This window comes from Zalophus californianus, chromosome 1 (genome assembly GCF_009762305.2).
Source record: "Zalophus californianus isolate mZalCal1 chromosome 1, mZalCal1.pri.v2, whole genome shotgun sequence".
In the NCBI taxonomy this organism is placed as follows: domain Eukaryota; kingdom Metazoa; phylum Chordata; class Mammalia; order Carnivora; family Otariidae; genus Zalophus; species Zalophus californianus.
The window spans coordinates 71,223,346-71,247,753 of NC_045595.1; the positions used below are offsets into that span (position 1 = coordinate 71,223,346).

Sequence of the window (24,408 nt, forward strand, 5' to 3'; positions counted from 1 at the left end):
AGTATTTTATCTTGAAAATGTTCAAACATGCAGAAAAGTTGAATTAAGAAACCAGCACAGTAGTCACCCATATACTACCCCGTTAACATGTTACAGCGGTTGCTTTAACACAAGCTTATTCTTTTATCCTTCTCTCTGCTCCTCTACTGTCTTACTTTTTTGGATGAATTTCGAAGTAAAATTCAGACCTCGGTAATGTCTGATTTGGGATTATGGCGACTTGAAGAACAACAGGGCAGTGAGTCCTTGGAGCCCTGGTGAAAACACAGTGGCTTCGTTTTATTGAACAGGATCTGTGGCTGCTTGGCAGGACATTTAGAATGCATTTAGTCAAAGACAGAGGGTAGTTTGGGCTGGCTGTACAGACAGCCCCGCAGAGTAGTATCTACTTGTCTCTATTCATTTGAATAGGAGCTTTTGTTCTGTTACCAGAGGAAGAAAGGGAGATTTGGGGCCATGGAGGAGAGTAGATTAAATATGGAAGTAGGTGGGGGCGCCTGGGCCGCTCAGTCCTTAAGCGTCTGCCTTCGGCTCAGGCCACGGTCCCAGAGTCCTGGGATCGAGCCCCGTATCGGGCTCCCCCCTCCGCGAGAAGCCTGGTTCTCCCTCTCCCATTCCCCCTGCCTGTGTTCCCTCTCTCGCTGTGTGTCTCTCTCTGTCAAACAAATAAATAAAATATTTTAAAAAAACATGGAAGTAGGTGGCAGCAGTGGCCCCTCCCCTCTTCTCTTCCATGGGTTTTGAGGCTCTAATGGAGAGATGGGTTAGAGGCTGAGGTTTGCTGGGTTCATGTTAGCAACAAGGTTGTGAGTCAGACTGTGTAGGTCTGCATTCCAGCTACCCTTAGCTGTTTGCCCTTGGATATATTCCGCCTCTTCGTCTCAGTTTGCTCATCTGTAAAATGAAAGTAATGATAGTACCTACATTACACTGTTCAGGAGAAAATAGGTGTGGCTGACACGTAACGCATTCAACTTCAGTTGCTAAAATAAAATATAAAAGTATGATTTCCTTAAGTTCACACAAAATTAACATATATGACTGCGGGAGTTGGTGCACAAGGAAGAAACAGGTAAACTAAATGGTTTTGACAAGTTAAGACTAAAAGGAATTCAGATAGGTGCAGGAGGGAGCAATCCTGAAAGTCCTTTCACACAACGCACTGCCCTCAAAATGAAACCTAATTTCTTTCCTTGCTCTGCAAGGCGCCTACGTTATGTGGACTCTTGCCTACATCTCCAACTTCCTCTCCTCGCCTCCCTTTCTCGGTCCTTAGGACATGCTGTTCTCTCTGCGTGAAATTTTCTCTCCAGATCTTTAGCAAGTTTGAGGCGTGGCTAAGGCGCGGGGGTGGGGGGGCGGAGCTAGAGCGGAGGCGGGGCGGGGCGAGGCGGGGTGGGGCGGAAGCGTGGGCGGAGACCCAGGAAGTGACGGCCCTGTTGGTGGTCCCGGTGTGGGTGAAGTCCGCGGCGCCACCTCTGCGGCCACCGCTTTCCTGGGCGATGGAGAATGGAGCGGTGTACGGCCCCACCACGGAGGAGGACCCGGGCCCAGGCAGGGGCGCCCGGAGAGGCCTCGCCTCCTGCTTCTCCCTCGGCCGGCTTCAGTTGCGTCGGCTCGTGCTCAAAGTCTTGCAGCTCGTAAGTCCGCGGCCGGGGTGGGCGAGCCGGGCCCGGAAGACAGGGGGTCTGGCCCCGGAGCCGCCGGCCTGCGGGCTTGGGAGGCTGCCGAGCTGCTTCTCCTCGACCTGTTTGTTCAGGAAGCGGCGGTTTCCACACCCCTAGTTCCTTCTCTCTCGGCTGGAAAGGGGGGCGTTACCTCCCGCCGCCGGGCGGCCTCTCCACCCGAGTCTCACCCCCGCTGGGTGCCCGATGACGACCTAGGGCCCCCGAGCGTGTTGCGCGGGTCCAGGAAATGCTTCGGAAACCCAAGTCAACCGCTCAGACTTCTTTCACTCCATCCTCTGTTAAGACCTTCGTCTCCTCTCCCAGCTGTTACTCTGCATTATCGCCCAAAGTGCCTGTATTTAGATTCCCAAGTGCTTTTTATCTTTCTCTGGTTCCTGTGGTTTTCCTGGCACGAGCCCGCGGGGGGGCAGTTTAATTTGTTGGACGAAGCCTTCGGTTACCACGCACGGCATTGAGATGGGTGTTTACAATAAATTGTCTCCCAAGTGTTTTATATTGACTGGAAAAGAATTACCTCTGAGCAATATGTGTGTACGAAGTACATAGAGAAAAGGACAGCTTGTATTTGCGTGCAGGTAGCAAAAGTAGGGCATGGTTTACCCCTCTCTGAATTTCATTGAGTTTTAGTTTACTTTAGGCAGTAAAGGTACCTTAAACCTCGTAGTGAAAATACCAGAACATCTTTGGATTTCCAGTCACGCACATACTGATATACTATGTTCTGTTTTAAGAAGCGATGTACATTTTCTGCCAGAGGAAAAATCAGACTGCGTAGAATGTTCCTAAGTTGGTTTTGCTTGGGCTTTTTTTTTTTTTGCGTTTAGTCATCTCAAGTAAAAATAGCCAGTTGGTTTCCTTGGGACGAACTTAAATTCTTAGAACTCCGATAACCAGAACTTACATTCTTAGAGCTCAGATGACCTACTTTTATTTATTTATTTATTTATTTTTTATAAATACTTTTTTTTAAAGATTTTATTTATTTATTTGAGAGAGAGAGAATGAGAGAGAGAGCACGAGAGGGAAGAGGGTCAGAGGGAGAAGCAGACTCCCCGCTGAGCAGGGAGCCCGATGTGGGACTCGATTCCGGGACTCCGGGATCATGACCTGAGCCGAAGGCAGTTGCCCAACCAACTGAGCCACCCAGGCGCCCAGATGACCTACTTTTATTAAATAAAAAAGTAGCTCTCAGAAAACTGGCACTACTTTCTGGTTGTCAAAATGATCACATCTGGGAATAGTTTGGAAATCACCTGGAGGCAGGTGACGGTGTGGCCTGTGGAACCCAAGAGGGTCTGGCTCTATCTCTCCAGCCTCCTTTTAGGTAGTTCCGCCTTTCAGTTGTTACCAGCCATAAGGGGCTTGCTCCTGCCATTGTTCCTTTGTATCATGTGCTCCTTCTACCCAGAGGTGCTTCTTTCTGTTCTTGTCAGTTCTAACAGGACTTTTAGATATCAGTGGTGTTCTCTGCAGTGGAGCTCAAGTGTTTCTGCACAAATAGTAGAACTCTTTAGAACAGAAAAGATTAGTATCTATATCTGAAGTATTCTTGCTGCTCTACAAACATCATCAATATTGGTGTTTTGCCTGTTAAATCTCATTTGCAGCTGTCTTTCTTTTCTCATCAGAAATGGCAAAGCTGAAGTAAAATTTCCCATTACCTTATTTGTAGTTTAATAAACTGTAGTTCCATGTCCTTGGAATAGACATACAACCAGAAATTTTGGTGATAGACTTTTTACTTAGATGTGGAGAAGGCGGGGGATGAATTTGCCTTGCAGGGGTTGGTAGACTGTTCCAGCTTGTTCCCCATCATAAGGAGAAAGAGGGAAAGAATAAAAACTAATGTCTCTTCTTGAAATCCATTTACAGGCTTAATCTTACTGCAGGTTGGGTTCCAGACCACCGCAATAAAGCGAGTATCACAATAAAGCGAGCCTAATGAATGTTTTGGTTTTCCAGTGCATATAAAAGTTATGTTTGCACTATACTGTAGTTTGTTAAGTGTTCAATAACATTATGTCTAAAAAAATGTGCATACTTTAATTCAAAATGTATTTTTTTGAGAGGGAGAGCAGGAGCAGGGGGAGGAGTAGAGAGGGAGCGAGAAGGGTAAGCCGACTCTGCCCTGAGCGCAGAGCCGGACAAGGGTCTCAATCCCAGGACTCCAGGATTATGACCTGAGCTGAAACCAAGAGTCAGGTGCTCAACAGACTGAGCCACGCAGGCTCCTTAATTTAAAATATTTTATTGCAAAAAAATTCCAACCATTTTCTGAGCTTTCAGCGAGTTGTAATCATTGATCATATCACCATAGCAAGTATAATAATGAAAATGTTTGAAATACTGCAAGAATTACTGAAATGTGACAGAGACATGAAGTGAGCAAATGCTGTTGGAAAAATGGTACCAATAGACTTGCTTGACTCAGTGTTGCCACAAACCTTCAATTTGAAAAATGTTAATTATCTATGAAATGCAGTAAAGCAAAGTACAGTAAAATAGGTACGCGTTTATTTATGGGGAACTTGTAATGTTATAAGCTTTCTTTAATATAGATTTCTAAAAATATTTCATTATTGCTTTCCATTTTGATTGTTGTCTTTTAGTTCCTGCTTTGTTTGTTTGAGTGAATGGCCTCTAATCTTTTCACAATAGTGTATATTACAGGAGTTACCCAGAAAGTTCCAAGGAAGTTATAATGAAATAAATTAAAGCTGTCATCCAGCCTGGGGCAACAGGCAGTCTTGCCTTAAGTCATATTCTGCCTTTAGGTTGTTTTACTTTAGATAACTTATTTTTTTTAATTAGATTTGCAGAGCTCCAATAAGGAAACAACTGTAATGTAGAAGCCCATAATCAGAAGAGGAGGTACTTTAATAAGGGACAAGCAAGCCCTGTGACATTTTATCCAAAATGTGGTGCATTTCTGTGTTTGGGTATATTATTCTAGACCCATAAATCTTATTACAGTCTCAACACCCCAGAAGAAAAAGGAACCTTATTCTAAAACTTAAAAAATCAGACTCTGTGTACTTAGGAAATTCTTAGAGTCCAAGGAGATTGAATTGGATTTCCTCCGAGGTTCTTCTCACTATTTAAGATTTTTACAAATCTCTGAGGCTCTCTGGGGTGTGCTGGTACAGAGCTGAACACCAAACCAGTAGAGAGTGGAGCCTACAAACAGGAGAGGTTAGAGATAAAGGAGCATAACTATCTCTTGAGTTACATACCCCTGGAATTATATAGCTGTCTGCTACTATGCAGATAAAACCTTAATTTTGTCAAAGGCTTGTCCAAAACCTAAGCATCCCTTAACTACCATCTGCCCTTCCAGAGCTGAAGAAGAAATACTCAGCTGGGAATGCAATGTAAGGAGTCATTGCAGTCCTAAATTTATGCAGTTTATTTCTTTATCAGTTTATTTTATCCTTAGATTGTTCCTTATGCGCATACACACACACACACACATACACACAAATATGTATATTTGTGTGTATGTGTGAAGTTTTTGTTGTTATTTTTGAGGGAGTTTGTTTTTGTTTTCAGGGGAAAATTGACATTGGGCAACTTAATTACTTGCCGGTAAGCTGGTGCAATGATCTGAATATGTGTACAAGCTGACATTGTGTTTATGGTACCAGTTGAATGTCCTGATGGCCTCTCAGTACTGTGAATATAATGACTCTTCAGGCAGACAGTTTGATTTAGAATTCACCAGTGATTTAAATTTATCAAATTATAAAATAATGTTACTCTGTAAGTTCCAAGAAACAAGTCACTTAGAAGCAGTTTCTCTTATATTGGTGCTCTCTTCATTATTTCAATGTGAAAATTGATCTGTAAATTGAAATCCTCTTTTTAACCTTGAGGAAGATCCATAAGGTCAGCAAATTATATCTTTGAACCTTTGTAAGAGTAAATATTTGCCTAAGGCAAGGGAGGCGTAGACTAACTTCAGGCTGACTGATGGATTTGTTTAGTTGGACCTTACATAGGACTACAGGTTTTAGTAGCAAGTTCATTAATTCACAAATTAATATAATTTTGTAGGGGGGCCTTATAATGAATGGCAAACATTAAAAAGTTCTTTTTATAAGAAATGTTTTAGTAGGAGACTTTAACAAAGACCAATGATGGAGAATTTGTGTTTAATATAAAGTGTTAATGTTAAGGAAGACGGACGTTTCAGAAGGGGTAGTGAAACTGAAATGAGGAGAGAGACAGGGTAGTCACTATCTGAATGTTTAAATCACCAGAACTGTGAGTAAGCCACGTTTTAGTCACTAAGATTTCCCAAATGTGTTGACCCTAGCACATTGGTTTTAATGTAAAATTTAAAAAGGGGAAATGCACAAAACTCTGATTGTAACTTCAAAAATCCAGTCTTAAGGGAATACCCACACAAACATACGTAGCTGTAAATTGAGCTTAATAAACAGTGTTTGGGGGGCGCCTGGGTGGCTCAGTCGTTAAGCGTCTGCCTTTAATTCAGCTCAGGTCATGGGCTCCCTGCTCTGCGGGGGGGCCTGCTTCTTCCTCTCCCACTCCCCCTGCTTGTGTTCCCTCTCTAGCTGGCTCTTTCTCTGTCAAATAAATAAATAAATAAATCTTTAAAAAACAAAACAAAACATTTTTTGGAGTTGGGGGAGGGGAACAAGCACAAAGTGGGAGTCAGGAGACCTGGGTTTTGGGCTGTGCCTGGCCAGGGTGGGACCTGGCTGTCAGAGATTCCTTCCTCCATCGCCTGTAGTCACAAGGGTGGGAGACTGTGCCCTCCAAGGACCTCCCAGCTCCAAAGGCTTGACAATTTCCATAGTTTTTTATTTGGGCAAAATTTTATGTCATCAGAAGCAGTCACATTGGGTGTAATGTCATTAGGTTCTTAATAGTCAGTAAGCGGTATTTAATGTGAGGGCTTCATGCTACTGAGAGTAAAACTATTTACCAGAAAATAATAATTGAGTCTTTCAACTTTTAACATTCATTATGATTTCCTTACCCAGTGACCTTACCTCTTTTATCCTTCACCACTTTGGTATTTAATGCTGGTGACTACCCATTTCTTGAAATTATTCCTTCCCTTTTACACTTAATTTTTTTTCTTTTTTAATACAAAAAGTTTGTTTACCAAAAAATATATATAAATTAGGAAATATGATTAAAATCAGCCATGCTTTACCCCCCCCATCACTGTTTAAATTAATGATTTGGAGTATGTTCACTTGCTTATTAAAGAGTCTTCCTAAGAAGTGTTAGACCCCCTGTGACTTGCTTGTCAGGTGTGAGTTACTCTTTTCCCTCCTACTCAGGCCCCACCCAGTCCTCTGCTCCTCCTGTCTTCTAACCGGCCAAACCAGGCAGGTAATCCCTGTTGCTTTCATCCGAAAGTCCATACTCCCTGGCCTGATCACCACATAACCACACCCAGCTCCTTGAACATTTTCATCATCACTCCCCATTCAGGTCAGTTGCCTTATTATCCCTGTGGGGTTTACCATGCAAGTTCTTTGCCTTCATGAGTCTGTTCTTTTTTGTCCTCCACCTGGAATGTTCTCTGCCTTTCCAGATCCTATGTATCTCTTAGCCCTGCTTTGAGTCTTGCTTTTCCACTTATCCTTCTCTAGCTACTGTTAGTCCAGGTGGATCCGAGCATTTTCCTGAGATTTCCTGAATCTACATATAATGGATGGTCAGTTATGAGGTGTATTGTTTTCTTATACTTTGATCTTGTTGCTGTGTCATTACATGTTCCTATACATATTACAGTGTTGGATACATAATACCCAAATGCACTTCTTAAAAAAGATTTTTGTAATTGAGGTATAACTGACATGTATTGGTGTCAGATGTACAACGTAGTAAAGATACTGTAGAGTGCTGTGGGAGATTATATAGGAAGGTTCGGAGCATCAGACAGATGGGAGGAGCCAGGAAAAAACTTCATACTGAATATAGTTTGTAGTGCTGATTTCTTGGTCTTAAACTGGGAATAGGAACTAGTAAATGTCCAAACTTGATATCGTACCCCTTTAATCTCTCAGGATGTCTGGGTAGAATATGCCTCTTAATACTGCTCTGAGGCTTGACTCCTGTTCGTAACTTTGGAACAGGACTGGTTAGAAAGACCCTGACTGCTGCTGGTTGAGCTGGGTGCTGCCCCTTTCTTACTGAGAATAGACAAGCAGTATGTATCTCTACCGAAAAGATTTTATTGTCATATGGCTTACACAGATGAGCATTCCTGATAACCTAATTATTGAGATAAGAATGGCCCACGATCAACTAGTCTCAGACCCCAGTTAGAGCTTTAGGCTGATACCTTCTCACAGTTAATTGGCTTTTGTATACCTGAAGTATATTTTGCAAATTTGTCATAGAGAAACTCCTAAAAAGTCGCATAAGATTTAACATAGAGGCAAGAATAAAGCAAATGGAATATTAGACGTTTAGTATTTTATTATACTGTAGTCATGTAAAAACTCACCCTGTAATTATAATTACAGGAGACTAAGGAAGTACCTTTACACAATGACTTTCTGAGATTTGTCTTGATGTGTCACTTTTGTATCCTATGGTATAATAATTGGGAACACCTTACCTAACCTAACATCTGTCTGAAGGCGGTTGTTTGGGATATGCTGGACTATTTTATGTCTTACTAACTTGTAGGAAATCATACCAGTAGGCTCTGTTTTCATCCTTATATAGATTCTTTTCAGTTGTGGGATATATGAAATTTTGTATTAACTGGTTGGAGAGGGAAAAATTAGAGACCTTCATACCAATTTAGATTTGACCATTTTTTTTAACTTTTTATTTTGAAATAATTATAGATTCACAGGAATTTGCAAAACAAAACATACAGGGAGATCCTCTGCACTTTGTGTATGTGTGTGTGTGACCTGTGTAGCTTCCTAGAGTCACTACCACAACTGTTCCAGAACCATCCTATCACCACAGGGTTCCCTCATGCCACCCCTTTATAACCACACCTTTCCCCTCTTCCCTGGCCACCACTATTTAGTTCTCCAGCTTTGTAGTTTGTTATTTGAAGAATGCTATATAAATGGAATCATGGGGGTGTCTGGGTGGAGCAGTTAAGCCACTGACTCTTGGTTTCAGCTCAGGTCGTGATCTTGGGGTCGTGAGATCGAGCCCTGAGTGGGGCTCCACACTCAGCACGGAGAATGCTTGGAATTCTCTCTCCCTCGCCCTCTGCCCCTCCCCCCCAAGATAAATAAATAAATCTTTAAAAACGTAAATAAATGGAATCATGTAGTATGTAACCTTTGAGTTTTGGAGTTCTTTCACTGCATAATTTGGACATTTATCTACATTGTTGCATATGTGAGTTTGCTCCTTTTTACTGCTAAGTAGTATTCCATGGTATGGATGTAGCACAGTTTGCTTAACCAAAGAGGGACATCTGCATGGTGTCCAGATTCCGGAGCTGTTATGAATGAAACTGTTATGAACATTCATGTGTCAGTTTTTGCACAGACATGTTTTCATTTCTCCTGGTTGTAGGCAGAATGTGGGAATGCGGTTGCTGGGTCATACAGTGGTGGTGTGTTTAGTTTTTAAGAAACTGCTCCATTGTTTTTCAGAGTGGTGTACCATTGACTTCTGTTTGATGAAAATATTTTGTAGCCTGGGTGGTTCAGTCGGTTAAGCATCCTGACTCTTGGTTTCGGCTCAGGTCATGATCTCAGGGTCGCGGGATTGAGCCCCGCGTTGGGCTCCACGCTCAGTGGGGAGTCTGCTTGAGGTTCTCGCTCTCCCTCTGACCCTCCTCCGACTCATGCTTTCTTTCTCACTCTCTAAATAAATAGAATCTTTTTTAAAAACGAAAATATTTTGTAGGATAACATTTTTTTAAATTATTTATTTATTTGACAGAGAGAGACACACAGCGAGAGAGGGAACACAAGCAGGGAGAGTGGGAGAGGGAGAAGCAGGCTTCCTGCTGAGTGGGGAGCCTGATGCAGGGCTCGATCCCAGGACCCCGGGATCATGACCTGAGCCAAAGGCAGACGCTTAACGACTGAGCCACCCAGGTGCCCAGGATAACATTTTTATAATATGCAATGTATCTGCTGATTTTGGTAGCACACTTTTGCCATTAATATATCTGGTTGCTGCTACTGATCTGAGGGGCAAAATGGCATTTCCCGATAGGCTTTGATTTAGGTCACCAGTCATTTTGATGGTCTTAATGCTTGAAGGAAACTCCCTTGGCTTGCACAAAACCCACACTAGCTGCCCAAGTGAACCTCTCTTCTCTCTCTTCCTATTTCTGGAGAAGAGTTAGCCCCAAACCTGGGCCCTGAATCCTATCTATAGAGAGCCTCTTTTCTTCCTTGTCTTTAGACCCACCCATCTTATTGGTTTCTGCCTAAGTATTTAATCATGCTCAGTTCTCTCCTATCTTGAAATTCCCTTCCCTTTGACCTCGTCCACTACTTCCCTATCTGGCCACTCTTCCCACGCTATACCTCTTGACTCTGCTGACTCCCATTGCTTTGTCTTCCCCTCACTTCCCACCATACAGTACTGTAATCTCAGCCTCCCTGGGTGACTACACTGACATGGGCTTGCTGATGTCACCGGCAGCCTTATTGTAGCTCAGTCTGATGTCGGTGTCTCAATGTTCTTACCCGACCTCTGAGTAGCATTCATTACCCATGCTTACTTTCTCTTGGTAGAAATACTTTTTCCTTGGTCTGCTACCTCCTTGGACTGCTGCTCCTAATTGTCCTTTGCTGATGTCACCCCCTCTGCACATCCCTTAAATCTTGGGTTTGCTCAGAGTTCTGCATGAAGCTGGCTTTCCTCATTCTGGGTGATCTCACTGGCCGATGCCCACGTCTTCATCTCCACCCTAGACCTCTCCCCTGAGCTGCAGACCTGTATATCCTTTTGCCTCCTAGACACCTCCCTTAACTCTTTTGCAGCCCCCTCATACACAGCACATTTAAAACAATGTATTCTCTTCCCAGCATCCTTGCCTCTTAAAAAAAAGACAAAAAAGAACCCCAACTCTTTTTCCTGCAGTGGAGCTCCAGTATGTTAGTACCTTATATATGACAGTGGGAGTGCTATTAAATCCCACTTGCTTGCATTTAATTGAGTTGCCAAATTCACCGGACCTTACCATTGTGCATTCAGTGCACGGCATTCTGACCCACGCCTGTCTGAGCACTTTTACCCCTGCCATCAGTTGACTTGGGTTATTCCCACTACTACCAATTATACTTTTATGGTCAGACATTTAATTAAATACCACACAGACTGAAATTGAGTGGGAAAAGGAATTGTTTTTGTGAAAACTAAGTTGAACGCTTTGGAAAGTCCAGAAAATAAATTACTAAAATATTTGCTGTGGAATTGAGTGAGAGCGAGGTAACCATAAAGGGCTAGTAAAACTAGTCCAAATCTAGAAGGATTCTGCCCTCCGCTTCTCAAGTGTCCAAGATCTTGCTCCACTTCAACTAAACATTAGTCTGCAAGTGGTAATTATAGATGATGAAAGTGATTAGTGCAGAAAACATGACGTGGAATTCCAATCAGTAGGCTCAAACCCAGAGAAAAGCCCTATTTCCAAAGATTGGTGAATAAACGTGCCTTTTTGCTTTAAGTTAAAATAAAGCATTCACGTCTGTTATCTTGTTTCCTACTCTGTTTGTATTGGTCCTGATAAGGGCTTCTGCCGCTTCTTGCCTCTCGCAGTGATTGCAGACACTGTTCTCCATCACCACTGTCTTCCCAGCTCACTGTCTTCCCCTGGTTTCTTCCATCAGCTTCCCGACTGGAAGCCTGAATGTTCTCGCCCCTTTGCTTTAAAACCCTTACAATCCAGATTTTTTTTTTTTTAAACTAGGAAGCGAGGACACTTAGATCTAGCCTCCGCTTACCTCTCTAGTCTCGTCTCATTATTTTCGTGTTGCCATCCCCTTCCTTCACACTGGGTGCTTGAACCATGTTGACTGAACTCTCTCTCTCGGCTCAGCGGGGGTGGTGGGATCTCTGCCTGCCTTGAGGCGGGAGGGTGCCAGCAACACCCCGTATTTTCCCCAAGTCTAGCATTTAGCACTGGGTAGTTAATTATTTGTGTACGTGGATTCCCTTCAAGGCAATCAGATTGTGAAGTTCTGTAGAGATGGGGTCTGGTCAGTAATCGTGTTTGCCACAGTCTCTACTTTCCAGAGAGTGGAGTGAACAGATGAGTGTTCTGAATACTGTAGGTTTCTCTGGAAAACACTCGAGTAAACAGCTTGGTTTCTTTTGTAGTTGCTGTCCCTGCTGGCCTTTGTCTGCGAGGAAGTCGTGTCACAGTGTACACTGTGTGGAGGACTTTACTTTTTTGAATTCGTGAGCTGCAGTGCCTTTCTTCTGAGTCTCCTCATCCTGATTGTGTACTGCACTCCCGTTTATGAGCAAGTCGATTCTACCAAAGTCAAGCAGTCGGTAAGTGTGAGAAAAGTAGAATCCCTTTACAAAGAACATGGCTCTTTTGGAATCTTGCGTAGTTTTACTCTTCAGAAGAGTGCTGCTTTCAGAACTCCGTAGCACGAGAAGACACTCTCCATGGTTCCAGTTCTGCCCCTGAGCAATTCCATTTTCCCTGCCAAGCAGGGTGGCAGAGGGTGAAAGTGAAATAAGAAAGGGGGAGACAGACGCGGTCAGGGGTTTACAGCTAATTGGTGGTTTAATCTTATTCACACGAGGTATTTATTTTTATTTATTTATTTATTTAAACGCGAGGTATTTTTTAAAAACTAGGATTTTTGTCCCTTCTGATTTCTCACATTTCAGAGCGTCACTCTTGGGTTCTGCAGTTGTCCATTGTGTACCTGCTCTGCGCTGGGCATTATGCTAGATATTAGAGAGAGTGATGAACTAATGTGATGTATCTCTGGAGCTTTTCAAATAAAGCACCACATAATGCTACCTATTTTGTTTTGAGTTTTATATTATGAAAGAAGTTATCAGTAAGTGAATTCAGGCACTTGTTGAATTCACTGTTCAGAAATTTCCCTTTTAATGAAAGCGCACATGAGAATTTTGTTTTCACAGAATTAGTGATGCATAACTTTCTACAGACAGTCTGCTGGTGCGCGTGTTTGAGTATAGTGTGGATTTGTGAGATGACACATGAGGTGATTCACATGTTTACTGCACTTGAAGAAAGAATTGAGCGGTTTCCTTCTTCAGTAGTGTTGGAACTAATAGTGGTTTGTGACAAATTATACATGTCAGGGTTGACATATAAAAGCAGTCACACCTCTGAGGGAAAAGATACAAATTAGGGTGAGTTTTTAACTATTAAGAATGGAGGATAATAAGATCAATACAAAGCAGTAAGATTCTGTTAATTTTTTAAATTAATGCAAAGTAAGCGTCGGGTCAGATATTAATATACACCTAAGAGATTTACTTTTTTCTATATACACTTTGGTGCCTTTTAAATCTGGTGCTCTAAGAATCCCTTACCTTCTTTTAACAGAATATTTTAAGTTTAAAAATTAAAAAGCAAAAAAAAAGTTGATACCACAACAGTTAAAAAAAATAACCTTGAAAAACAGATTGGAGCTGAATCACATCCACCAAGCCTTTGATGAGCACATACATGCAGCTCTTGGTATGGCTGATATAGGACTGACCATTACCCTTCCTGATAATAGTTGCTATCAGCATGGACTTGTGCCAGACACTTTATGTACTGTGATTTAGAATCCTCACACCATAATGCTCCATTTTCCTGTTGAGGAAATTTGGGTTCAGCGTGGTTACATACCTTGTCCAAAGTTACACAGCTAGGGTAAAAATAAACTGAGACTGGAACCCAGGAAAGCCCTCAACACTCGGCATTCCATTCTCTGACCTCCCCCGAATCCTGTTGGTACCAGCGCCCTACCAACTTTTGATGCTCTCATGGCAAATGTCATCACCTCAGGGATCTCCCTGTAATGATGACAATAGCAGAACCCATTTATTGTATGGAATGCATATTAAGAGGATGCAGAGAATACCTTAGAATTTTTGTTAATTTTATTTGTAATCTTTGTAACTTCTTCCTTTTTACAGAGAGGTATTCGGTAAGATTTTTGGATGAGTGAAAAGTTTACTAGTATATTTGAGCTGATTGATTTGTAGTTCCAGTGTATAAATTTATATTTTAAACATTAAAGATCGAAATTATTTTTTCTTATCTCTCAGTGGCAAAACAGTATCACTGTCCATAAAAATACTTTTGGAAATGTTGAGTCTTTAGTGTTGCATCTGTCATGTTTAAGAACATTGATCTTTTGACAAGAAACATTGATCTTTTTGACAAGAAACAATATTTTCCAGTTTAATGATTTAACTAAACTAAACAAAATGTAAAACATTTATTACATCAGAGGAGCATTTAAAAGTAATTAAAAAAACATTATTTTAGAGTAAGTACTGATCTTAAAATATTGGAGCGGGGAATAAATCAGTCATTTCATCCTAAAACAGCTTTTGTCAATATTCTACTATATCTCTTTTGGGTCTTTTTTGTCTCTTCATAGGTGATTAAAAGTCATATAGGCTGTACTTTGCACCTAACATAAGGATTTCATGTTTGTTTAAAAGGCTTAAAAATCACTTTTACTCTCAACTATTAATGTACTTAAATACTTTTTAATGTCAGAGAAGTTTTCTGTTTTGCAGAAAATGTTTTGAGAGGGCGGTGGTGGTGGTAGTGCCCAGGGAGTGGGAGGGGTAAGCTTTTTGAAGGGAGAATCTTTTCTGTTCCATGCTGTTGTGGCTCAGATTCTGTCAAGAGTAACAACAGCCAACACTTACAGGACATTGACTCTGTGCCTGGCACTGATCTAAGCACTTTCTACCGATTAACTCTAATCTTTAGAATCACCTCTGAAGAAGATACTGACTGTTATTACTCCCATTTTGCAGATGAAGAAACTCAGGAAGACAGATGTTAAGTAACGAATTCAAAGTCAATAGAGCCAAGAAGTAGCATAACTGGGATTTGAACTCAGATAGTCTGGTTCTAGAATCCATGTTTCTTGAACACCACATTAGTATGCCTCAAAATGGTTGTCTTGTTTAATACCTCCTTGAATGTACTCCAGATATTAGTAAATGGAGTTTTATTTGTATGTCACAGATTTGAAATAATATTCAAAGGAAAAGGAAAAACAGAATACTGCAGAAAAACCACCTCTTTTAGAAGCAAAGAGAAAATCTCTTAATTTGTTTTATAAATGTTAAGTGTACAATTGACAGTACAGGAATTCTGTATTGGATGGGTTATTGATACTAGGTTTAGTGGAGATTGCACTTCAGAAAACCCCGAAAGTATCAGACTTAAAACCCTTTGGAATGGCCATCATTTTACCAGTTTCTCCTCTGAGTCAAGTGTGCATGTCAAGCACTGGTTTCACTTGGCATCTGGGAGGAGCCTGACAAGAGTGTGCCTGAGAGAACCCTTGGAAACCCAGGGAGAACTTCATGTCATGAGCTGCGTTATGCGGAGATATGGAAGCTTTTGTAGAGTAGATAAACTCATGATACAAGCTCATTTTGGGTTACTCACTTGGAACAATTGGAAGCAATATGTTACTGCAGAAAGCTTAAGTGTCCAGAAAACATACTATTGGCATATTTTATGTAGTTAATGACGGGTGGTTCTTCTGATTCTCTCTTTTCCAGAGTGCTTTCAAAGCACCGAAGTACCCTCAGAGAGGCCATCCTAGCATAGAATACAGATCTTCCTCGACTTACAGTGGGGTTATTACATCCCAACAAACCCATCATAAGTTGAAAAGACCCTGAGTCGAAAGTGCATTTAATACACTTAGCCTCCTAAACAGCATAGCTTAGCCTAGCCTACCTTCAGTGTGCTCGGAACACTTATAAAACCTGCATTTGGGCAAAATCATCTACCACAAAGGCTGTCTGATAGTAAAGTGTTGACTCATATAATTGGATACTGTACTGAAAGTGACCAACAAAATGGTCGTGTGGGTACAGAAGGGTTGTCAGCGTACCTGTTGTTTACCCTCGTGATTGGTGGATTGACCAGGAGCTGCTCCCACTGCGCAGCATCACAATGGAGGATCGTCCCACACAGTGCTAGCCTGAGACAGCATCCAGAGTCACAGTTTGAAGTACAGTTTCTCCTGAACGTGTAACATTTTTGCAACATTTAAAGTTAAACATCATAAGTACAACCATTGTAAGTCAGGGGCCATCTGTACTTTGAAAGGGAAGAAAAAGTTTTTTGTTTCTAGTTTTTGGGTTTTTCTGCTGGCAGTAAGATGATTTAATAAACCTTTGGCTTTGATAATTTAATATGTCCTTGAGAAAAAGACCACACACACACACACACACACGACCTTTTGGGGAACTGCTCTTATTAAAAGATTATCTTGTCATGTACTTTGAATATGCCCTGTGCAAAGTGTGGATAGTGTTCCTTTATGGGGGGGTAGTGAATGCCAGATTTATGGAAAAGTTAGAAGCTGAAGTATGTAGGTTTGGGCTGTATGAAGAAAAACTGTGTCACAAACGTTTTTAAAAGTAAAAAACAAAAGCATTTGTTTCATCAACCTAACCATGTTCTTTATGCACTCGTTATAGGATTTTTATATTACTATGGGAACAGGATGCGTGTTCTTGTTGGCATCCATCATTTTCGTTTCCACACATGACAGGACCAAAGCTGAGATCGCTGCAACTGTGAGTACCTTGTATTTCGAACCCTTGCTTAGTTTTGTTTCCTTAGAAATATGGAACTTGGAAAGTACTTGACAGGTGATACAATATGGGAGAGTAGTTTATCTTGTAATTTTTTAGTGTAATTTTGAACAGAGGACCGAAGAGCAAATAAATAGGATAGCCTTAGAAACCGAGAACCTGTCTTTAGACTTTAGAATAAAAACCCATTTACTCCACATATGAACGTGTCACTGCTAATGGAAGTGGTAGAATTGACTTTATTATCCCGTCCTTTTCTACTTTGCGGTCAGCAAAAATATGCCTACATGCCAGGTGCTGTTCTAGGTGTAGAGAATACACAGGAGAAATGATCCAAAGGTTCGGCCTTTATAATAAAAGAGATAGATAAGTAAATGTCTTTATCTGAAATCCTTGGGGAGGGGGCAGTTTTGTTTTGTTTAGAATTCAGAATATTCTGGTTTTTAGAAAGGTAATCTTAACACATATCATATGACAACTTCAGAGGACCTGGGGCAGCACCGTATAATCCAACATGTTAATATTTCTGAAGCATGAATATTCACAGTAAAAAGGATAAAGACTGTAAGTAGTTTTACCTCGTGCCACTTTTGAGCCCAGTAAATTATGAAAACTTTACTTTTGTAGCTTTCCGGATTTGAGAATTACAAATCAAGGATCATGCACCTGAATTGGTACCAGTGTTGTGAATGCGTATAACTGATAACTGAGTAACAAATCCGCTTGCACGTCAGCTGGGTTCCAATTAATCCTTGGTTCATGACAAAACTGAAGTTATAATTAATTGACTTGTCAGCTAGTAGATCATTAAAACTACTTTTAATTACAGAACAACTCAAAAGGAGTTCAGAGCCTTGCATGGTTCTATCTACCTGTTCACATGAGCACAGTTTATTAACACACGTGTAAAACATAAAACAGAAATTAAATTAATGCTGAACCTTGACTCATTCCAGCAGTAAGTAATATTTCTGCATGGGCACATGAACCAATGGGTACATGAAGAGAAAAGTCAAAGTTTTAACAGACCCTTTGGTTAATTTCAGTTTATATACAAATTTTTGTTGTGGAGGAGTATTAATAAGGGTGATCAGTAAAATGTTTTGCGGTGTGGAAATGTATTACTATAAAATCCTTGGAGGGGGGCACCTGGTTGGCTCAGTCAGATGAGTGGCTGACTCTTGCTTTGGGCTCAGGTCCTGATCTCAGGGTTGTGAGTTTGAGCCCTTGCCTTGGGCTCCGGGCACAGCGGGGAGTCTGCTTGAGATTCTCTCCCTCTCCCTCTGCTCCTCCCCCAGCTTGCTTGCTCTGTCTCTTTCTAAAATAAATAAATCTTTAAAAAATAAAATAAGATCCTTGGAGGAAGTGAAATAGAGTTGAGGAAAGTTGAGTTGAAGGGGGAAAGAGAGCATGGCATGAAATTACCAGCTATTAAAACAGAGCTTATTGGTATGTGACAATTAGGTGATGTGTTAGATCAGTGCAGTATTTAGATTTCATTGGATATATTTAAGAGTTAATGGTAGTTTAAAAACTCAGTATTTATAATATGCTGGAAGTTACCCTTTGTAACTATTTAAATTATGAAAACATTTACAGACTTGAGTGAGGGAATCCATTTAAAAAAAAAGAAATTGTGAAGTATGTGAGCAAAAGCTCTGGAAGATCATTTGGATGATATGGCGTAGAGGGCGCTGCTTGGACTAAAGCTCTCGAGGGGGTTAGGGATGGCTTCACAGACAGGGTGACGTCTGGTCTGTCCTTAGAGCATGTAATATGTTTGCCAGGCAAAGAAAGGGATAGATGCCATCAAGCCAAAATGAAGACTCCAGAGGGGAGAAGTGCCTTGGGTTTGGAGATGTGGGATTGGTAATTAAATGTAGGTCGGATGTGTTGGGACTATTGGGGTGAAACAATGAATTTGGAGTTGAGTTTGCTTTACCGTGAGATGAGGCAGAACGCATATTCTTAAGGATAGAGGGGTTGGGTGTGAAGGGTCAAGAAACTGGAGCAGATGACAACAAGATGTTAAAAATCTAGAACAGGGGCGCCTGGGTGGCTCAGTCAGTTAAGCATCTGCCTTCGGCTCAGGTCATGATGCCAGGGTCCTGGGATCGAGTCCCACGTCCGGCTCCCTGCTCGGCGGGGAGTCTGCTTCTCCCTCTCCCTCTGCCTGCCGCTCTCCCTGCTTGTGCGCACTCTTTCCCCCTCTTCTGTCTGTGTCAAGTAAATCTTTAAAAAAAAATCTAGAGGGGCGCCTGGGTGGCTCAGTAGTTAAGCATCTGCCTTCGGCTCAGGTCGTGATCCCAGGGTCGTGGGATTGGGCCCCGCGTCGGGCTCCCTGCTCCGCCGGAAACCTGCTTCTCCCTCTCCCTCTGCTTGTGTTCCCTCTCTCACTGTGTCTCTCTCTGTCAAATAAATAAAATCTTTAAAAAAAAAAAATCTAGAACAAACTGCTGGTTACCAGAGGGGAGATGGGTGAGGGGATGGGTAAATAGGTGATGGGGATGAAGGAGTGACTTGTCGTGATGAGCACAGGGTGATGTATGGAGGTGCCGAATCACAATATTGTACACCTGAAACTAATATTATGCTGTATGTTAACTGGAATATAAATAAAAACAAACACTAATAAAAAGCATGGAGAGATGGGGTGATAGAGGTGGAAGGGACTTCAGCCATTACCTACATCAATTTTCTCTTTTAACAGAGCAGTTCTTTGGCCCCCATTCCTTTAATGGTTTTGCTAGTGAAGAGCTCTTCTTGACAGAATTCTCAGAATGTTTGATCCTATGTTAGAAGAGTACAATGAGGAAGTGATTTAAAGGAAGAGGAAGTAGGTAGTGGTATCATGTTGCTGTGTCATTATTACAGTGTGACAGTTAACTGGAAAATATTTTTTAGGTAATTTAACCTAAAAGTATCTTCAAAATAGAATTTCTGTTGATCATTCAATGGATATTGATTACTTCTTGCCGTTGTCACCTGTGCTCAGCTCCCTACTCACTCATGTACCTGACCTCTTCTGTGGGTCAGTCTAACTGTTGCTAATAATCTTGTGTTTTGTATCATTTTATAGGATTTTGCTTTTCCTCTATTAACCTTAGTTTCACAGATTGGCACCCCACACATACACATGCATATGCACACGTAAGACAGGACATCTCTGTTTTGGGAAACTCCAACTAATAGCCATTATTCTAGAATTTCTTTTGTTACATCTATTTTTTGATGCCCTTAAAAAGTCTTTTATTACTAAGGTTAAGAATAATGTGTATAAGATTGGGGCGCCTGGGTGGCTCAGTCAGTTAAGCACCTGCCTTCGGCTCAGGTCATGATCCTGGGGTCCTGGGATTGAGCCCTGCGTCAGGCTCCCTGCTCCGTGGGGCGTCTGCTTTGCTCTCTGCCCCTCCCCCCACTTGTGCTCTCTCTCTCTCTCTCTCTCTCTCTCTCTCTCTCTCTCTCTCCCTCTCTCCCTCCCTCCCTCCCTGCCCCTCCCCCGCTCATGCTCACTCGCTCTAGTGCTCTCTTGCTCGCGTGTTCTCTCTCTCTCTTTGCACTCTCTCTCAAATAAATAAATAAAATCTTTAAAAAAAAAGACGAATGTGGATAAAATTGATGAGTCGTCTTGCTTGTATAAAACACTCCCAGAGCCAAGTAGGAAATGTGAGATTATATTCCAAAATCTGTCATATAAACCCTTGTTCTTCTTTCTCCTCAGGTGTTTGGATTTCTAGCAAGTATTATGTTCCTGTCTGACGTTGTCATTATGTTCTCTGAGAGACGACAGGAATCCCAGATGAGGAAACCAGAGGCTACCAGGAGGGCAGGGGCCCTCACAGAACCCCTTAATGCTTAAGGACTTTGGGGACCGGGTGTTACATAAGGTATTGACTGTGTGGTGCCTGAGCCCTGGCCGCTTGTGTAGAATTTGTGTAATTGTTAAACCACTTCTTTTGGAGAGCAAAGGGAAGGGCAGGAAGGCAGTTTTATTAACATTGGCCTGTGTGTCAGTCACCACAAATTAGGCCAGAGAGTTTTTGGGTTTAAAAATTTTTTTTTTAAATAACAGTTAAAACTTCTGTCACATGAAATGGTTCTGTTTTTGTTTTGGAGGTGAGGACAGTTGTTTCTTTAAATCACATAGCTCAACTGATGATAATTTATTCTGTCATTGTTACTAGGCCTAGCTTTCAAATTAAGGCTGTACAGCCAGCATGATTAAGTTCATCCATTTAGAAATTGTTTTATTTTTAAATTAATTTGCTTAGCCGGGATTTTTTTTTTTTTGATGATCAGATAAAATTTAATGTATATTTAAGAGATCATTATTTAAAATATTGGTCTAGATTTTTTTTTCCCTTAAAAATGTAATACCCAGGCTTTACTGTATCTCAGCCTTAAAATTATATTGTTACATTTTAGGATAATAACTCTTTCTGAGACCTTTTATAGCCTGATAGAAACTGTATGGGAGGTGTTGGTATTTTATATGTATAAAAGCAACAACATCAGAAACCACATGTTTTTACTGCACTTTGGTGGTTGTTGATAAGCAAAAAAAAGTTTCTGTAACACATAGAAAAATGGAAGAAACTCTCATGGCTAAGGACCAAAGATAAAGAAGATAGACTTTTTGCACAATACAGTGAAAGTGATTATAAAAACAGCCTTCAACCATTTACCACTGTCTGAAGAGATGAGTTCATACTATGAGTTAGAAATTGGTCCATTCCCTTACTGGCATGTGGTTATTTCTACTGAAGTTAATACGGCTCTGCAGGTCCCATTCAGAGTTTTCTTTGAAGCCTCCCCTCTTTTTAAAACCCCAGCCTTTGATTTTTCATCTATTTGAGATTTTCCCTTTTCAGTCTCTCTATCCACATGGTCCATACGCTGCTTCATCACCCGACAGAGGTGAGCCTCCAGCCCTGACTCTTGCTTGATGGCAGTGGTCTTAGGTGGTCCAAAATTTGGGGCCCTTTTAATTGCATAGAATATGTAGCAGGATCTTTAGGGTTCTTGTTCCCACATTGGGCATTACTCTAACTTCTCTTTGGGGGAGCCCTTCTTAAGAAAGTGAGCATCTAGCAAATCCTGCCCAGGTTAATACTGATGTCGGTGTAAGGGAGTAGTCTACCCAGTCTCAAGAGACACTTCATAACTAGTTCTGATAATTTGGGAGCATTGTCTCTTGCTGGCAGGTTGTCTTAGACCCAGCCAGACAAGGCACTCAAGACAGGACCTTTCTGACCAAGTGGTTCACAGGGTAGACCTCTCTTGTCCTCCTCTTGGATTTTTGACTCAGGACTCTAGAGTTAAGGCAATGAGCCCATGCGTAAGGTACTTCAGGACTTTGGTGGAGGTCTCCTGGGCTAGCTGGGCTGGGTTATCTATTGGAAGGAGTGGAATCATGTTTCCAGTGAGACAATTTAGTGACCCTGTCCTTTTTAAATTTCTCATTTATGTGTTGTCGATGTGGCGAATGTGGTGGTCAGAATTCATCATTATGGCTAGACACAGCTTGTCCTGTGTCTTTACTGACGCAGGACCTTATCCCTTTGTACCAGAGCTCGGGTGCTAGCTAGTTCTGGTGGGTAGTCACCACTGCCTCCTCCCTGGGAGATAACGAAACCGATCACTGATGCTGTCATTACTGGGCATACCATCCAAGAGAGGAGAAATAGCCTGGGTCTGGGCTCCAAGAATAAAGAGTGGTGCAAAAATAACTCGCTTCTGGTCGTCAGGTTCTGGAATTTCCCATCTAACTGTACCACTGTCATTTGAAATACCATTGAGACCCAGCTGGGTGTCGCAGCAAATGGCCTGGGCTACCTCAGCAGCCTCCCGCACGCATGGGCTTAGTTGAGGTTGATGGACAAGTCCCCACCGGCCTCACACATGGAGCGCGTTGACATTGAGCTTCAGCTCTGCTTGCTCTGAGGCTTTGCTTCCATTTGTTTGATTGGAGCCCAAGTGGGCCTCATAGCTGCCACTTAATCCTTCCCTTTTCGGGAAGATCATATATTCACTAGTTCTTTTGGTCACTCTAGAACTTTTCTTCATATTGTTTGTTATGGGACTCATGACTGATTAGCCTCCCTCTTCTGTTGTAGAAGGAATGAGAGGAAAAAGACCATGTGGAAAATAAAAAGTTTTCAAGGAGAACTTGGGACCAAAACCCCTCCTATGTCCAAAACAGGGCACATTCAATAAACTGAAAGTTACCATAATTTTTTATTAACAGCCATGTTAGACTTAATTTGTTATATTTTATACAAATAAACTATTTAGAGTGGTTCTTAAAAATTATAAGGGAAATGCACATACAGTATAAAAATTTTATAATTGCTGTACTTAAATTATGTTCTGTTTGGCGACTGGAAAATGTATTTTTACATTGTTTATAGCCAATCGCTTTTGTATTTATCAATTTAAATCCTTTGTGTCTTTTTTTTTATCTCGCTCAGTGTCAAATTTTGTAGTCTTCTTTTTAAATAAATCCATTTTATTGTCTGCCTTTGTAGCCATTTCATTGTTACTTCAGAAGCCTGATGCTCAGGGTGCCTGGGTGACTCAGTCAGTCAGGCGGCTGCCTTCAGCTCCGGTCATGATCCTGGAGTCCCAGGATCCAGCCCCACGTCGGGCTCCCTGCTCAGCGGGGAGTCTGCTTCTCCCTCTGCCCCTACCCCCTCTCCTGCGCGCGCTTTCTCTCTCTCTGTCTCTCTGCCTCAAATAAATAAATAAAATCTTAAAAAAAAAGAAGCCTGATGCTGAGATGAAAACTTTCTCCAGAGTTCTAGGAGTTGGCTCTACAACTGTGGTAAGTCCCTGTGTCGAACACTGAACTGTGGGTCCGCCCAGGTGTGGGGCACAGGAAACAAACCCTCTTCCTACCCAGGGGCCGCTCCTCCCGTTGCCAAGATGGAACACACCTTCAAACGGTATTTTTAAGGAGCCATATAGGAAAAGTCACAAAGTAATAAACACCTTGAAATACTTGCAAAGAAGCACATTGGGACTCTCCCATCACATTTCTCGATGTGTCTAAACAATGCTAAAAACAAAATAGGCACGTTCTCTTTCAGACTGTCCAGTGACTGGGCAGTGTGAAGCAAAACCAGGGTGGTTCTGGAAAAGCTGCAACTATCTGTGTCATTTGCAGAATTTCTGCTTCTGGTCTGGACGAGAAGAACAAGATCTTTATTGTTATCAAGAACTCACTGGAATTTGTACGTTCTTCAGAGTTTTGTGTTTTGTTTTGATAAAGAACATTGTGTATCAACGTGCAGTCAACTTCGAGGAACAAAAAACCTGATTTAAATAGGTCTTAACCCGTGGATGGAACTGGAGGGTGTTATGCTGAGTGAAATAAGTCAATCAGAGAAAGACATGTATCACATGACCTCACTGATATGAGGAATTCTTAATCTCAGGAAAGAAACTGAGTGTTACTGGAGTGGTTGGGGGTGGGAGGGATGGGGTGGCTGGGTGATAGACATTGGGGAGGGTATGTGCTACGGTGAGCGCTGTGAATTGTGCAAGACTGTTGAATCACAGATCTGTACTTCTGAAACAAATAACGCAACATATTTTAAGAAAAAAGAAAAAGAAGAAGGTAACAGGAGAGGAAGAAAAGGAGTATGTCAGAGGGGGAGACGAACCATGAGAGATGATGGACTCTGAAAAACAAACTGAGGGTTCTAGAGGGGAGGGGGGTAGGGGAATGGGTTAGCCTGGTGATGGGTATTGAGGAGGGCACGTTCTGCATGGAGCACTGGGTGTTGTGAACAGACAATGAATCATGGAACACTTCACCAAAAACTAATGATGTAATATATGGTGATTAACATAACAATAAAAAAATTAAAAAATAAATAAATAAATAGGTCTTAACCAGTAAGGAAAATGTCTTTCCTAAGAAGCCCAGGCAGAGCAGTTCTGTGACTGGTCAGAGTTCAGTGGC

The 24,408-nt window shown here is 41.7% G+C and overlaps 1 protein-coding gene across 1 annotated transcript; it reads left to right on the forward strand.

Annotated features, from left to right (window-relative positions):
- Nucleotides 1-1,407: 1,407 nt before the first annotated feature.
- CMTM6 (CKLF like MARVEL transmembrane domain containing 6) lies at nucleotides 1,408-22,961 on the forward strand. The gene is made up of 4 exons (XM_027586127.2): nucleotides 1,408-1,640; nucleotides 11,982-12,158; nucleotides 16,326-16,424; nucleotides 20,164-22,961. Exons 1-4 carry the CDS (start codon nucleotides 1,503-1,505, stop codon nucleotides 20,299-20,301), a joined length of 552 nt encoding a protein of 183 aa, XP_027441928.1. The 5' UTR covers nucleotides 1,408-1,502; the 3' UTR covers nucleotides 20,302-22,961.
- Nucleotides 22,962-24,408: the final 1,447 nt, after the last annotated feature.